Source organism: Macaca mulatta, chromosome 6 (assembly GCF_049350105.2).
Source record: "Macaca mulatta isolate MMU2019108-1 chromosome 6, T2T-MMU8v2.0, whole genome shotgun sequence".
Taxonomy (NCBI): domain Eukaryota; kingdom Metazoa; phylum Chordata; class Mammalia; order Primates; family Cercopithecidae; genus Macaca; species Macaca mulatta.
In genome coordinates this window covers 167,231,331-167,248,502 of record NC_133411.1, presented here as the reverse complement: position 1 = coordinate 167,248,502, position 17,172 = coordinate 167,231,331, and the positions used below count along the sequence as shown (strand labels likewise).

Genomic DNA, 17,172 nt, shown 5'->3' with positions numbered 1-17,172 from the left:
ACATATAGGCATCATCAAAATCACTTCCTGGTCCACTCTGGTTGCTAGAGATTTAGCCATCACCTTCATGTCCCAGGCATCAAGAAGAAAAACTAGAGAAGGACAAAAGGACCAAACTTCCTAGTGAAGCCATTTCCCTTATAGAGTCTTCCTGGAAGTCCCACACAATGTTTTAACTTACATAGCTCAGAATTTAGTTACATAGCCAATGTATTGATAACTGGCTGCAAAGCGTTCTGGGTAATGTAGTCTTTTAGCAGCACATTGTTGCACTGAATGTAATTAAGGCTAAGTTTCTAAGAAGGAGAAAAAAGATATTAATCAACCAACACCATCTGCCATAAAATATGACCCTCACTTTCTTTTATTTATATTTTCTTAATTTCTTAAATAAAAACTTCCATAATTTCATATAAGAAAAAAAGTTATTGGAACCCTCTTATTTATTCATCAGGACAGCTCAAAGTCTCTCTTAATCACCCCCATAGAAGCCCAGTCTTTCCCTCTAAGTTCTCCCTAAATCTCATAGGCCCCACCCCTCATTTTCTGATCACATTTGCCATCATGTCATAGTTTCATACCTACCCTACAATAGATCCCCCGAGGGCAGGGCTCAGCTCTTATTTCCTTCAGTCTTCTAAGATTCATTTCATGTATGGTGGATGTTCTATATTGGAAGTAGGAAGGACAGAAGGCTATTTCTCAAATGCCATTTATTTTTATTTTAAAATCCCAAATTGGAAGCAGAATTAGCTAATACTTTCTCCAGAGTAAGTACATTAAGGAAGTGCCTAAGTGCAAAGCACCACCTTCCTATCCTGGTCAGAGTTCAGACAGTAAACCAGCTCCACAGACATTTAAGAGGGGCAACAATGTGACTTCCATTGGAAACATGGACAGGTCAAATCTAGGTATATCTGAACTTAAGAGACATATGGACAGATTGTTCTGGCAGCTGATTGTCATGAAGACTAGCATAGGAAAGTCATCCAGAGGATGCCAGAGCCTCCCTCCACACTGCCCATGCCTCCTGGCCATCTTGTATGTGAAACCTTTTTAGAATAAAGTGCATGGTAGCATTTGGTAACTAAAGTCCCTGAAATTGCATCCAAGTAAATTTCATACAAAATTTCAATCTACAGCAGAGTATTGTGGGAAGAACTTGATGTACTGGCATTACCCTCTAGGCAAAAGTGTTTTAAATAAGTAAGAGGAGACTGAAAAAAGTCCCACATAATTGGGGCAGGAAAGAGGATCCTTATTCTAGAATGGCAGTCCAAAATAACAAATCTAAGAGCTACCACCCTGAGTACTTGTTATAGGTGCTATGCACCAGGCACTAAGCTAAGCACTTAATATATATTGCTCATTTTATTCCTACAATGTCCCCATATGACCTGTAGTATTTTAACTCCTATTTCTAAAAATCAAGCTAACCAAAGAGCTCAGGGCTTTTAGGAGATCAGTTATAGTAACGGTCCCATTTAAAAGACCCCATAGGCACATTCTTTGGTGACTTTGTGGCTCCTCTTATCAAAGGATTGAGCCTATTTTCCCATACCTTGGATCAAGGCTGGTCTCACACTTGCTTTGGACAGAACAGTTTTGTAGAAGCAATAGTTCTGAGCTCTGAGACCAGTGCTAGTTCTGAGTCTGTATCTTGAGAGGGCTTGCCTGCTTCTCTTGCCTCTCTTAAAACTTTGCTACTGCATGTAAAAATCCTGGGCAAGGCTGCTATATTGTGGAGGCTCATGGAGCAGGGATGAGTCATACTAGCTGGGATCATCTTCAACCAGCCAGCCCCCAGCTGACTCACTAGCTGACCACAGAAGTATAAGGGAGCCCAGCCAGGTTCAACAGACCCACCCAGCCAACCCCTAGACTCTTGAGCAAAAATAAATGTTTATTGCTGTATGCCATTGAAGTCCTGAAGTTGTTTGTCAAGCAATATTATTGTGGCACTAGAAAACTGGTAAAGGGATAAATAAGTAACTTCCTCAGGGTCACCTAGCTAGTAAATGGCAGAGCTAAGCTTTGAACCGAGTGTGTCTAACTTCAGAACCTGCCATGTGTCCAGAAGACTCGAGAAACAACAAACCCCTCACAATATGAAAAGTTCCTCAGGATCTCCAGTCTCCTAGTTACAGGCCGTGTGTTCCATCCTGAGGTCTCCGTTAAGTGGTCCTTGGTCCTCTGGACCTTGGTTTCTTTACCTTTAAAATGGGCATAATAAATATTTCTTTTAACAAGATTCCTCTTAACATCCAATGAGTTACCCGATGTGAAAGCATTTCACAAATGGCTATGCAGATGCCGACCGGGTTAACGATCAGGCATATCATCCTCTCTTCCCCTGCCAGTCCTCAACCACCCAGGGCAGCTCTGCCTGGAAGAGGCTTTGCCTGGAAGTCCTCCACACTTCTCCGCTCAGATTAATTAGGGAGTGTGGGTGTGCCTGTGGAGGAGAGGGTGTGGATGGTTTGTCTTTGCAGCAGTCCCACTGCTGATAGCAGGAAAGCTTTAGCTGAGTTTGAAATGGGATAAAAAGGGAGAGAAAAAAAAACAACCAACAGCTAAAGCTGCTATCAGACTCACAGAGGTCCCTAATGGTGATTTAATGCTGGAAGATCTAGCTTGCCACAAGACTGTGACAGGACTGTATTTTTTTCTGTCGGGGTTAGGTGAGTGGTAGTGTGGCCGCATTTAAAGGCGACAGGGAGGGGTTGGTGGAAAGGGCATTAATCACGTACCTTGGAGCATGGTCTGGACTATGAGCGGAATTAAAGGGACAGGGAGACCAGGAGATGACTGAGGAATGTCCCTTGGGGCTGAACATTATCAAGGAAACATAAAAAGGAGGGCAGATCTACCCCTCACCTGCACTTACTCCTCTCATTTTTATACCTAAGATCCTTGCCCCTGCATCCCCCGTACTCGTTCCAGCAAAGCCTTTACAGAGGCAATTTAGTGTCCCTGGTGGTTCCAGATGTGGTCTCAGCATGCAAAAGATCAGGATTCAGAAGCACCACATGCACACCTAACAGTGTCTAGTTAACTCTTCCTTTCACCTTTTGCACATCTAAATACTTTTGAAAAACATACTCAGATGTAATATTTAACACCAGAAACTACCCAGTACTGTGCACATACCAGCATGCATTTGTTCATTCAGTTACCAAACACTATTTGCACTGCCTATTATGTGTCAGGCACTGTGGTAGGCCCAGCGGATGCAAAAATTGAGTGACATATGGTACCTGCCCTCAAGGAGAACCCAGCCCATCAGAGAGGCATAATTGGAGGAGAAGGCTTATCTGAACTTGGAAAATCAGAAACTGTTTCCTGGAGGAAGTAGCATCTGAGCTGAGGCATGAGGGATAGGGGGGCTGAGAAGCGTGCACAGGCACAGAGGTAAGAAGCAGCATGGTGTGCGGGGAAACAGGTGTAGCTAGAGACACAGGTAAGAGAACCGAGAGGCTGGAGAGAGTCTGAAAGTTAGGCAGGACTCAGTCACGGTGGGTGGGTGGGGGCTTTGTAAGCCAATTAGAGGAGTCTGCAGGTGGTGTGAGACCAGCAAGAGCTTAAGCAGAGAGGTATTATGGTTTAGTTTTCTCCACCTCTACAACTGTCACCATCCAGCGGCTCGTGCCAAAAACCTGTGAGTCAACCTCATACTTATCCACCTCTCTCCTTTCTCTGCATAGCCAATCCATTAGAAAATCCTATACATTATTCCCCTAGTACACAGCCACTGGTCTTCACCTCACTGCCCCAATATCTCCCAAAGCCGTCCCCTAAGAGCTCCCAGCTGCCACCCTGGCATATCTCTGTTCTCCCCTGCAAACAAAGTCCTCTCTTCTAAACATAAATCAGAATGCATCTCTTTTCTGCCGAAAACTTCCCAAGCGCTTCCTGGGAGCTAAAATTCCAGCATCTCCTTGTGCGTCACAGGGCCTTATGTGATCTGGCCTCTGCCCACCCCTTTGGCTTCCATTCCCTGCACCCGGGCTCACCCACCCCACCCTGGCCATGTGGAAGCCCCTGCCACTCCTTCAATAACGGGCACTCAGGCCCAACTCACATCTCACCGCCTTGGCCCTGATCGTCCTCTGCTTAGTACTCCTCTATCTCACATTGTCCCATGATTCACTCTCAGTTTATTCAGATCTGTGCTCAAACATCTCCCCTTCAGAGAGGCTTTGTCCAGGCTCACTAAATACTCAACCACCACCCCAAGCCCCACCATCCATTTCTGTCTCTTATTCTGCTTTACTTTGGGATGCTGAAGTGAGTGGATCGCTTGAGGTCAGAAGTTCAAGACCAGCCTGACCAACATGGGGTGAAACCCCCTCTCCACTAAAAATGCAAAAATTAGCCGGGCGTGGTGGCGGGCACCTGTAATCCAAGCTACTCAGGAGGCTGAGGCAGGAGAATCGCTTAAACCCAGGAGGTGGAAGTTGCAATAAGCCGAGCTTGTGCCACTGCACTCCAGCCTGGGAGACAGAGTGAGACTCCATCTCAAAACAACAACAACAACAACAAAAAAACCCACACTTATCCAACCTTAAATTGCATTGCTTGTGTATTTGTTACTCTCTTATTCTCTGTCTTCCCCTCTAAAATGTTGCATGAGCGAAGACAAATATGTCTATCTCATTCACCATCACATCCCCATCCTTTAGAACCATGGTCTCGGCTCATAGAAGGTACAAAAAAAAAAAAAGTTTGTTGAGGTGGAGCATGCAGGAAATGAGCATGTTTAAGGTAAGATGATGAATCCCCTTTTGGAATGGTTGTGGTATCTAAAATCCACTCTCCATAGCTAAAATCTTTTTTTTTTTTTTTTTTTTTTTTTACTCTACTGCACCCATGCCTCTCCCTCACATAAACCCAGATCCTGAGACCACTTTCTAAGGTCTTTAAAAAATAGTATTTCACCTCTCTGAATCCCATCTGTAAAACCGGAGTAACGAGACTTCCTTAAAAGGTAGCTGTGAGGAGCCAATGAAAGAATATCAGCGAGATTTACTCCACAGGCCTGATGACAGATTTAGACTCCAGGAGATCATCACAGGATATTTTAATTTGATGGATACATAAATATTATTATACTATATTCTGATATTTAATATTTATTTGAATTTAATGTTTTTCCTACTAGACTATAATGACTAATTCTTATTCTTTTTATGCTTCCTCATATCCCTACCCCAGTGCCTAGCACAGTGTTTACTGTTTATTTCACAGAAAACAAAGAGCTTCTGCTCCTCTTCCATGACCCAGCGGGACACACTGATTCTCTGACTACCTCATCTCCATGATCCGATTAATCCTCCCCAACTCCCTGATCTCCTGTTCCCAGACCTCCCTGCTCCTGACCATAAAAGCTACTGAATCCTTCATGTCATTCACTACTTCCTAGAACATGTGCTTATAAGGACATGCATATCTCTTTCTCTCTCTTTCCATACTGACCTGGTCATAGGCTGAGGTCAAAATCAGACACACTTCTCTCTTCCAATGTTATACACACACACACACGCACACACACACACATACACACATTTTCTTATTCCAATATATCCTTTTGAAAAAATTAAAGCAAAGCTGTATATACTATGTGAATGCTGATTTTTTAAAGATGTAATAGAGTTGGCAAATCATTCCTTTTGGGGACTTGGGTGGAAGTCAAATGGACAGAGGCATTCTTTTTCACAGTTGTATATCTTGCATGGTAAGCCATCCCTAAGTTTACTAAACAGATTTTCCACCAATGAGCATTTTGATTATTTCTTAGTTTTTGCTATTCAAAACTCACTGTATACATAGATGGGCATAATTGTAGGATGGATTCACACAAGAAGACTGGCAATTTTAGGTATGCTGGAAATTTGGGTTTCTATTGCCCAAAAAATTACACCAATTTAAATTCCAAACAATAGTATACAAGTGGCTGTCTCTCCAGTATTATCAATTTTTTTATAACTCTGCAAATCTGCTAAGTGAAAAACAAAATCTCACTTTTGAGAATTTCTATTTTTTATTGTGAGGAAAGTTGAGCATCCTTTTCTATGTTAACACTGTTAATACTTCTTTTCTTTGGACTAGTTCATATTATTGGCTTATTTTTCTCTTGGGTTGTTAATTTTGTTTTTTGATTAGCCAGCATTCTAAAAAATTAAGAAAATTAGTCCTTTATCTGCCATATCTGTTATGAATTTTTTTCTAATTTAATATTGATTAGTTACAGTATTTTTTCCATGCACAACTTCAAACATTTTAGATAGTCAAATCTGTCCGTCTTTTTTAGGGCACTTGGGTTTTGTTTCTTCTTTAGAAAGCTCTTTTGTATGTCAAGATCACAAAAGCATTTCATCAGATTTCCTTGTAGTGATTTGTATGGTTTCTGCTATTTTTTTACATTTAATTCATTAATCCATGTGGAGCTTTGCATTACTTTTCTATTACTGCATAACAAGTTATCACAAACTTAGCAGCTGAAACTGACATACATATATTATCTCACAATTTCTGTTGATCAAGAGTCTGGCCAAAGCTTAACCAGGGCCTCTTCTTAGGGTTTCACAGGCTATGACCAAGGTGATGGCCAGAACTGTGTTCTCATCAGAGGCTCAACTGGGGAAGGATCCACTTCCAAGCTCCCTCATATTGCCTGAATTCATTTTCTGATGCTATAAGATTTATGGCATCTTGCCTCATCAAAGCCAATAAATGAGAGAAGGAGGTAAGGAGAAAGGAAAAAAGAGAGAGAAAGGTTGAGACTCTAGAAAAATAGGCATTATACTTTTACATAATCACAAACATGTGATCACTTACAACCCATAATCTTTGCCACATTCCAGTGGTTAGAAACAAGACTCTGGTCCTGCCCACACTCAAAAGGATTACACAAAGGTATGAATACCAGGAGGTGGGAATCATAGGCGCTGCTTTATAGACTGTCACTCATAGGGCCTGCTTTATAGACTGTCACTCACAAATTTATTTTGGTAAGGAGTAAGGTAGGGATATAAATTTATAGATGATTAGCCAGATGTCTCAGTATCACTTATTAGATTATCTAATTTTCCCATACTGATTAGAAATTTTACTTCTGTTTAAGACAGAGACTTAAATATCACAAACTAGGTAATTTCTCCTTCTTCTTTCATTTCATGTATACATCTGTGATACCAGAAATGTAGTTTGTCAATCTCATATTCAGCTTATTGGGCATAAAAAGAACATATATTCCCAGAGACAATCATTGTTATCAGTTTCTGTCACATTCATATAGATATATAGTCTTTAGTCATATTTATATCTATATACATATCTAGCTATAAATAAAGGTTGAGGGAAAGAAAATGAAAAGAGGTCATCATTATCTCATTCCCTTCCTCACAAGAGGTGCATATTCCCAGCAGGGCCCAGACAACCTCTGGCAAATTCAAGCATCTGTTAGAAAACACTAAATCAGTCAGCTTAGTCAAGAGCTTACACAAGTCATGCTCACAAATGAGCCAAACTCAGAACCAAAATGGGGAAGTGGCTAAACAACAGGTAGACCAGAAATACCTCTGGGGACATGAGCACATTTTAAAGAAGAGGGCATAGATGAAAAGGGATGCAGAGTCTGGTAGGAAAACTGCTGCTAGTAAATCCTATGTATGTGAACTACCACAATATTTACTTGTGCCTTTGTGATTACGAGCCTGTTATGTTTGGCAAAATGAATACTTTCTGTGACCACTTTACATTTCTTACTGGAGTCTGTGACCACCCATTAAGACCAATGTCATTGTCTCTTAGAAGCAGGTGATGGAAAGATGATGAAGCATGTTCTAGCCATAAGATTCCCTGAAAAAATGTCCATCACCTCTATTGTTATGACAACCCATTCCCACTATGCTACAACTTTTATGAAAGAGGCTGTTTGTGTCCTGTGAATTAGTGGAATTTTTGTAATATTACTTGTTGTTAAATTACATATATATGTGTGTGTGTGTGTGTTTGTGTGTGTGTGTGTGTGTGTATATATATGCATATATACACATATATAATGCAATAGTAGCATGCTATGCACAATTTCTGCACTTTGACTTTTTCACAGTGTGGAAAAAGATACATATATATATGTAAACACACACACATACACACACATATATATCATAGCATGGTTTCATATTAGCACTATACAACTGCCTCATATTTTTGCTTCATATTTTAATAGTTATATAATATTGATCAGAGGTAATATAATTTATGTAACCATCCCCTATTAAAGGCCATTTGGTCTATTTCCCATCTTTTGCTTTTAGAATAATGCTTTAATAAATGACTTCATACTTCACAATACAATTTTATCTCATAATCCTTTTAGAGATTAATAAGAAATTATTTCCAGCAAAATTTATGTTGTTTCTATCATGGATTGCCATCTGTCAAAAAGCATTACTATACAACAATTATCAAACTGAGGTACAAAGAAGAAGTCCACACTGATAGTCACTGGCAGAAACTAACATATAAACACGTTGTATTTAGTTCACACCATTATTTTTCAAAGTGGAATGAATCATCAGCATTAAAATCATACCGTGTTGATGTAATTTAGAGAAATCACATCAAAATTAAGATGTAGGGTGTCTCTTTAATAACTAAATACTTAGCATTTAGAGGTCAGACTAGTCATGTAAATAATGAGAGAGGAAGTATTTGAGGATAAGACAATGGGGAGTAGTGGTGAGTAGTATGGGCTCACATTCTTGCACAACAGTAGTTGCTGGAGGTGCATAAGAGCTGCTCAACTCAGATGTGAATGGGCTTCCTCAGTCCACCACACAACCAAAATGGTGACCAAGGTTGTCTTAGAAGTTGTAACAGTTAACAGTTTTCATAACACATTCTGTATTTTCTCCTCCACAGCAGAGATGAAAACAAAGTGAAATATTTTTTGTATTCAAAGAAACTCATAATAGTGGGGGTAAGAAAACTAGGTCCACACTCACCACCACTCCCTATTGCCTCATACTCAGATGCTTCTTCTCTCATTTACATGACTAGTCTGGCCTCTGAGTGCATTTGAGTTTCCAATTGCATATTTAAAAGAAACAGACCTTCCCTAAAGTCAAACAGTCCAAAAGCTGCCTGTTATTTCCCTTCTCTCTTTATTAAATACTCTCTCCCTTTGTCAAATTTTTTGATGTTTGGACTGGAAAGCATTATTTGTTTTTTAATACCATTTCTTTAAAAAAAAAAAAAAAATCCTGCGTCTGTCCAACAGACTTTACAGCTAAAGTAGCTGGTCCGTTGATTCTGGAGGAAGAGCAGCTGGCAACACTAATCAACGTTGGGCATTTGCATTTTTTTTTCCCTTTTTTATGGTCTCCCCTGGTGCTGGGAGATTGGTTTTCTGTGTTGGAAGGAGAGCATGGAGAGCAGCTGCTGTCTCCTGGTCTAGTGCATAGTAAAGAAGAGCGCGTGGTGCAGAATTCATCTACCAAATATCCCAACAGGTTAACCAGTTCTGGAGTGAGGAAGTCACAGCTCTTGCTTTTGAAGGTTCTTTGTATTGAGTATAAAAGATTCTGTGTTTCTGAGAATAAGAAATTTCTCTTCAATTTCACTCTATATGCTCTAGGCAGCAAGATGATGCTTTTTAGACATGATGATCTCCTACTGACGAGGGACTGACAAGAAAAAAAATTAAATTCAAGAATGAACTTGAGAAAAATAAACATATGCATGTTCCTGAAAACTAGCAGCAATGTAATGTTCACTACAAGTTAGTAAGGGTTTTCTATCTTCCAGGTATTTTATCTAGTGCTATGTGTGCAGTATCTCATTTAATTCTCTCAACACTGAAAGATAGGTGCTTGTTAACCCTGCTTTATAGATGTAGAAACTGAATATCAGAAAGGCACAATGGTTTTTGCAAGGGCTCTAGCTTGTAAATGACAGAGCTGGGATTCATCAATGTCTTTCTGCCTCCCTTATACCCTCATCTAAATCCCTGGAAAACTCCTTTTGTAGAGCAAGCATTCTACAAAGAAGTTTGCACTGGATTCTCAATGAGGACCACTGGCTGTATTCTCTTTGGAATCTATAATGCTACTGACAATAATCATTCAGGAAGGAACCTTTTGATCCTATCCTTTATGTAATTTTTTTTCCTTCCACATATTCTTCACAAGAAGCAAGCTATTATTGGCCACCTTCTCCTCAAACAACACACAATTGAAGTGGCTACCCCATGACCTCACTTCTAGTTTGAAAGGGTTTTTTGTTTTATTGGCCACTTTTCTTCTGGCACTTCTAAGCTCTCCTTGATGTCCTAAAAAGTTAAGTCACTACTCACTAGCACTCGCTGCTGACAGCACACCATTCACTGCAACTCCTTGGCAAGAGGTCAGAGAGTCATGTGTAACTCAGGTAACCTATCCTATAAACTATGAAGCTTCAGGCTCTACATCTACTTCTGTCCAAAAAAGTATTTAGTTATATTATTGTTTTAATAATTTTTTTAGTTTGCATACAGTAAAATTCACTCTGTGGCATATAGTTCTATGAATTTTAACAAATGCATACAATTGTGTAAGAGTTTGGTAAGAAAACTACCACAATCAAGATACAGAATACTTCCTTTCTCCCCAAACTAGTTCCTAATTTTATCCCTTTGATGTCACCAGCCTCCAGCTCCTAACTCCTGCAGCCGCTGGTAATTCTGTGTTCTCTATAAATGTACCCTTTTCCATAACGCCATGTAAAATGTAATCATGCATTGGGTCTAGCTTCTTTCACTCAGCATATGCATTTGAGTGTGCTGAATTGTACAGATCAAATGATATGTGTTGAAGGAGTTGAGAACAGGAGAGCCATTAAGGAAACTTACGTGTTGGTTCAAACAGTTTAGCATAGAACTCTTGGAGAACATATTCCATTAGTTTAAGCTAATTATAAGCTTGCTCCCTGCTATTTGAGATTGCATTTGAAATTCACCCATATTTTTGTGTGTATCAGTAGTCTACTCCTTTTTACTGATGAACAATATTCCACTGTATGGATGTTTCACAGATTGTTAATTTATGTACCATTGAGGGATATTTGAGTTGTTTCCAGTTTTTGATGATGATGATTAAAGCTGCCGCAAACCTTTCTGCACAGGGTTTTTGTGAATGTAAGTTTTTATTTTACTTATGTAAATACCCAGGAATAGGATTTCTGGATCATATGGTAAATTTGTGTTTAATTTTATGAGAAACTGCCAATCTACTTTCCAAAGTGGCTGTAACATTTTGTATTTTCAGTAGCAATAAATGAGAGTTCCCGTTCTTTTACATACTTGTCAGCACTTGATATTGGCAGGTTTCTTTTTTGTTTTTGTTTTGTTTAGCTATCCTAACAGGTATGAATCTCATCATAGTTTTAATGCAATTCCCCAAATGACTAGTTGAGTATCTTTTTATGTGTTTATTTTCCATTCATGTATCTTTTCTGGTGAAGTGTCTTTCAAATCTTTTGCTTATTTTAAAAACTGGGTTGTGTTTTCGAATGATACTTTTATCATTTAAAGATCAATTCACTTTAAGTTGATCTTCCTTTCAAATTTAAATACCCCAGAAAACAACGCATTAGGCTTCTGTGAATCACCAATATCTCATTATAAATTAGATAAATTAGTTTTATCCATTCACTCAAAAGACATAAGCACCTATTTGTAACTCTTTGTCTTGGTACTATGAATGTAAAAATAAGCAAACACAGTCCACTTTCAAAGAGACTTTGCTAGATACATAGGAGATGGCTTATCAGAGTAACCACATATGACTATAGTAAAAGGTGGAATATAATTAATGTTCTGTGAGATTATACAAGCAAATTGTTAGAGAGATTCCAGGGTGGGAGGGATGGTATCTAGTTGAGCATTTGGCCTTGACTAATGGAAACTATTTTCAAAAACAGAAATATAAAGGTAGAAAAAATATTTCAGGTAAAGATACAACATAAGAAAAGGTGAAGGACCTACAGCTGAAATTATACTTAGTGGTGTAAACTGTTTGCTTCTCCCTTAAAATTGGAAGCAAGACAAGAATGTCTGCTCTCACAGTTTTTATTGAACATTACACTGGGGGTGTGAAACACAGAAATTAGACCAAAGAAAGAAATAAAAGTCATGCATAATGGAAAGAAAGATTAAAACTACCTCTATTTGCATGTGACATGGTGTTGAGCACAGAAAAATCTTTAAAAGTTTACTAAAAAGGTATTAGAGTTAATAAATGAGTTCAGCAAGGTTGCACAGCACAAGATCAATACACAAAAATCAGTTAAATTTCCATACACTAGCAATGAACAATCCAAAAATAAAATTAATAATTCTGCTTACATAGTATGAAAAAGAATAAAATGTTTATAAATAAATTGAACCAAAGAAGTGCAAGATTTGTACACTGTGAACTATAAATTATTATTGAAATAAATTTAAGAACTAACTAAATGGAAAGATATCCATGTTCATGGGTTGGAAGGTTTGATGTTGTTGTTAAAATGGCAATATTTCCAAAATTGATCTACAGATTTGTTGGGGCTCAGAACGCAATACCCCAAAGTATGGTGCCTTGGCATGCTGAGTACTTTTTAACTGAAGGAGATCTCATCTTATTCCGCTTTCCTATCTCCTATTCCTCTTTCTCCCTCAAATCAAGTCATAAAACCTACAGAGATCACTGTCTGGGTTACCCCTGAAAGTAGCTGATAAGACCTTTCTAAGGCAGGTGTCCTACTCTCTACCCAGAGGAAAGCAAAGTTACACAAAGAGGCCACAAAGAATCTGAACAAATAAAACATGCAAAAATATTGAGTTGGACTTCTGCTGCAAACAACATATAAAAATTAATTCAAAATGAACTATAAGGCCTGAATATGAAACTATAAAACTCTTAGAAGAAAACATAGGTATAAATCTCCATGACCTTGAGTTGCAACAATATTTCCTTAGATATCACACTAAAAACACAAGCAAAAAGAGAAAAAAAATTAGATGAAAAGGACTTCATCAAAATTACAAGATTTGATGCTTCAAAGTATACTCTCAAGGAAAGGAAAAGATAACCCACAGAAAATGAGAAAATTGGCAAATCATGCATTTGTTCAGGGACTTGTATCCACACTGAAAAACATTTTGGAGAGTTCTTAAAGAATGAAACACAAATATACCACATGATCCAGCAATTCCACGTCTAGGTATCTGCCCAAGAGAAATGGAAACCTATGATAACACAAGGCCTTCACGTGAATGCTCACAGCAGCATTATTCATGACAGTCAAAAATGGAAACAATTTGAATGCCCATCAACAGATGAATAGATAAATGAAATATGACATATCTGTACAATGGAATACTATTCAGCAATAAAAAGTAATGCATAATGATATATGCTACAACATGGATAAATTTCCAAAACATTATGCTAAGTGAAAGAAGCCAGATATATTGTAGGATTTTATTTCTATGAAACAGGGTTGGGAAGAGATTGGTGAATGGGCATGATGGATCTCACTGGAGCACCGCAAGTGTTATGACCATGATTGTACAACCCACTAAAAGTCTTAGAAATCATTTAATTGCACACTTCAAATGAGTTAATTATATATATAAAGTATACTTCAATGATGTTTTTAAAAATTGCCCTTAGAGAAGCAAACTTTAAATCAAGTTAGTAGACCTGGGCCGAGATACACAAAGCCATCTTCAGAAGGCAGAAGAGCTCCCAGACCAACAAGACTTGACATAGTCAGACTAAATGTAGTAAGAAATCTATACAAATAATGTGCCACTGGAATGGAGAGAGGTGGGTGGTCACTCTTGGGACCATACGTAGAGAAATGGCCTTGGTTTATATGGGGATATTAGGGTTTCCATTACTCCTGGAATGAAGGTAGTGGTGGAGAGGAAGAGGGATGCTAAAAAGATAGCTAAGAGTTAGCTGAATGACTCCCCATGCACTGAGTCCAGGCACCAAGTTCTGGAAAGTAGTTGTTAGTTAGCTCCCATGAAGGTTTGCTGCAAGGTAATGATGCACTGACAGGCCAGTACAAGTCCTTCCAGACTGTGGCCTTGTTCTTAGTAAATTAACAAGCTTAACATTCTTGGTACCACAGCAGTTTCTGTGGACCCTGTTAATGTTAACCTATCCCTGTAAAAACCAGGCTTCTGAGCTTATAGGGAAGAGAGCTGAGCTGGAGTGTGAAGAGTGGTACATTCCCCATAGCAGATGTCCCCAGAGAACAGCTCCAATGATCAGAGACCTCTCCAGTTGGTACCTTCTTTTCTGATGTGTGTTCCTAGACTGTAGTTGGCATAGCCCAGCGCAGGTCAGTAGAGCATTCTGGATAAGAATGTAAACTCTGGAATCAGAGCACCTGGGTTCAAAGTCTGTGCTACTGCTTACCAAGGTGTGCGACATTGGGCAAGCTACTTAATCTCTTAGTCTCTCTTAGCTTCACCTTCCTCATCTATGAAACACAGATACTAGGAGTACCTACCTCACATGGCTGTTAAAAGGATTAAGTAAGATCATGTGAGAAAATGGGTGGATTTATCCTGTACATAGCAGGAACAGTCAGTGGGAAAAGGTGAGCACTTAGCACAGAGCTTGTTGCAGGGTAAACACTCAAACATGTGCTATTACTCCCAAATTGGCACTGTCACCATGTATTTCTGTTTTTTAATTGATTTTCTTACAATGAATGTATAGCATTTTAGTTCATAGTCAGAAAACAATGTTATTCAAAAAATTTGAAATATGATTTGTGTTCCTCCAGGAGGGAAAAGAAAGAAGAGTAAGAAAAAGAGATGGAGGAAGGAAGCAGAAAAGACAGAAAGATCCAAAGATGCAAATGTGGGACATTTTAGAAGAACAGAACATTGCATTTCGGCCTTCCTGGCTGATATAAGCCATCTGGTGACTGCATTCAAAAGAGCCCTACCAAGGTTATTTTCATGGAGTTATTTTGCCACTGTGTATTTCACACTTCATCTTTGCAGGAGAATGGATGGATTTACTCTGCACGTAGCAGGGGACAGTCTGTGGAAAGAGGAGAGAAGGATAATCCAATAGCAAAAGTGAGGGGTGATGAAGAGTGAAAGGTAGCAACGTCCCCTTCTGCATATTCCTCTCCACTCAGCATTGGAATCTAAGTCTGAAGTTTTAGACAAGGCTCAGGGACAGCTTAAACTATACATGCAGTTCCCTTCTCTAGTCCCAAAGGCTCCCAGTCAGCCCTAGGCCTTGTGTAGGGAGCTTCCAAATGCCTTTTCAAGGTTTAATTAATTTTCTGCAAAAAATGATTGGTTGACATGACTGCAATAAACATCAAATTCCATTAATTAATACTGAGACATCAGTGTCCGCGCTGCTTCTCAATTACACATTCAGAGGCAGCCACCCTTATGCTGGCATCAATTTGGTCGTGAAGCCCAGTAAGGGCTGTTAAAATGGAAAGAGGACCAAGGGGAGGGAGGGGTAGGGGGGTGGCATCTGTTCTTATGCAGAGATAATCAGCTTGGAAGAATTCACACTCCAGAGCCCACTCCCCAGAGAAGGGTTTAAGAGACCTGGATGAAAGGATTTACATGTGGTTGGGTGAGGCATTTTCATTTTGCTGATGGCCTGGAAGGGAACTATCAGCTTGATGAAAACAAAGCTTCCCTCGGGTTCTAAGACATACTCTTCAAACTGGCTCCCTCCCATTGTTCTTTCTTTCTCTCTTTCTTTTTTTCAGAGCTACAGTCATCTCCAATTTCATGTTAATTCAGAAGAGAGTCAAAGGGGAACAAAAAGCAATCTTTGCTTCTTCCACTCAAGAAAAAACCCTAAAGGGACCACAGCTCCCATCAGGCACATGCTTTAGGGCCTGGAGACAAAGTAAAATGTTCTCATGCACACATGAAGGGTTAGGTCATGGAGATAAAGCAATGTGATTAAATCTTGATAGATTTTTGTTTTAAGAGTGAAAAGGAAAAAAAAAAAAAACTGGCCTTGTTTGCCTGGTTACAAAGAGTGCCGTTGGTAATCCCTGGTTAATCAGCATCTTGATGAGCAAATTTCCCTCCCAGGACAAAGGCACCAAGGAAGAATCTATTTGAGGCCATCTCCAGCCCATTCCCATATGGTGGCTCCATCCCTGCCCCTCCATAGGCTCTGCCCCCAGAAGCAGTGGTTTCATTATTCTATAAATTTTATGATAATTGTTTGTGACTTCAATTCAGAGATTATAAAAATAAAACCGTAGCCCCACCCAGCCTCAGAGGGTAATAGGCAAAGCTGATCATTGTTAGATTTCTTCCATACCTTTATAGGGAAGTATTATTCCCTTATTAATAAGTTAATGATCTTTTCCACTTTAAGGATGGAGAGACAAAGACCCAAAAAGTGAAGCAGTGTGCCCAAAGTCACTTTCCAGATGGGTTACAACTCCCTAACAGATACTGAGTGTTCAGAACAAGGGAGCAATGGAAGGTGGTGGGCTGAAACAAGAACATGCTTACTGTATGCTCCAGCTGGTCCTGGAGGCTCCAGGTGCAGAGGTTGGTGGAGTTAAGATAGGGAGGACTCTTTATTATGATTTATTTCTGTCACCATGTTTCAAAAAGTTGGAAAGAAGGTGACTGGTCTAGACTAAAAAGTATGGAGCTGCACAGAAAGAAATTAAGTGGTAGCGGTTAGGATGTAATGATTTTGGATTCAGATGTACTCTGGTTACAAAAAAATAATGAAGAGAAAAGAAAAGGCCCAATCTGACACAAAGAATTGGACCTAATGCTGAGAAAGGAGTCAAAATATTTCATTCTATTCCCAGGCCCCATCCCGAACTTGCAGAACAATCTTGATCACCTCGCTTAATCTCTCTGATCCACAATCTCCCATTTGTTCAAAGATACTTGGTTAAACTTGCTCTGTTATTGGGGTTGGGATGGGATAAGAACCAAATGGCATTTGTTGAGCAGAAAACTCCATTCATTTAAAAAGACCTATACATGGGGTGAAAGTTGGGTATCTACCACTTAGAGAAGAATGGCTAAAGCTAATGAGTTTTTAATATGTCTGAGGCACTAGGCTACATATTTGGCAAACTAGCCCATTCAATCTTCACAAATATCCTGTGAAG

General features: G+C 39.3%; 1 protein-coding gene and 1 long non-coding RNA gene across 11 annotated transcripts in view; one reads left to right on the top strand and one right to left on the bottom strand.

Annotated features, from left to right (window-relative positions):
* LOC106999014 (uncharacterized) overlaps positions 1 to 16,296 on the top strand; it is a 240,779-nt gene extending 224,483 nt beyond the window's left edge. For 8 of the 9 annotated variants that reach the window (XR_013418211.1, XM_078004509.1, XM_078004508.1 and 5 more), the window contains one exon: positions 14,827 to 15,395. Coding sequence is in view for 8 of the 9 variants with exons in the window: in XM_078004509.1 (XP_077860635.1) it covers positions 14,827 to 14,958 (132 nt within the window). In the remaining variant the exon portion in view is untranslated. Of the gene's footprint in view, positions 1 to 14,826; positions 15,396 to 15,786 lie in introns of those variants that run through there. The other variant, XM_078004503.1, reaches the window with a different exon arrangement.
* LOC144341336 (uncharacterized) overlaps positions 1 to 17,172 on the bottom strand; it is a 271,590-nt gene that overhangs the window by 72,286 nt on the left and 182,132 nt on the right. The window lies entirely within an intron of this gene.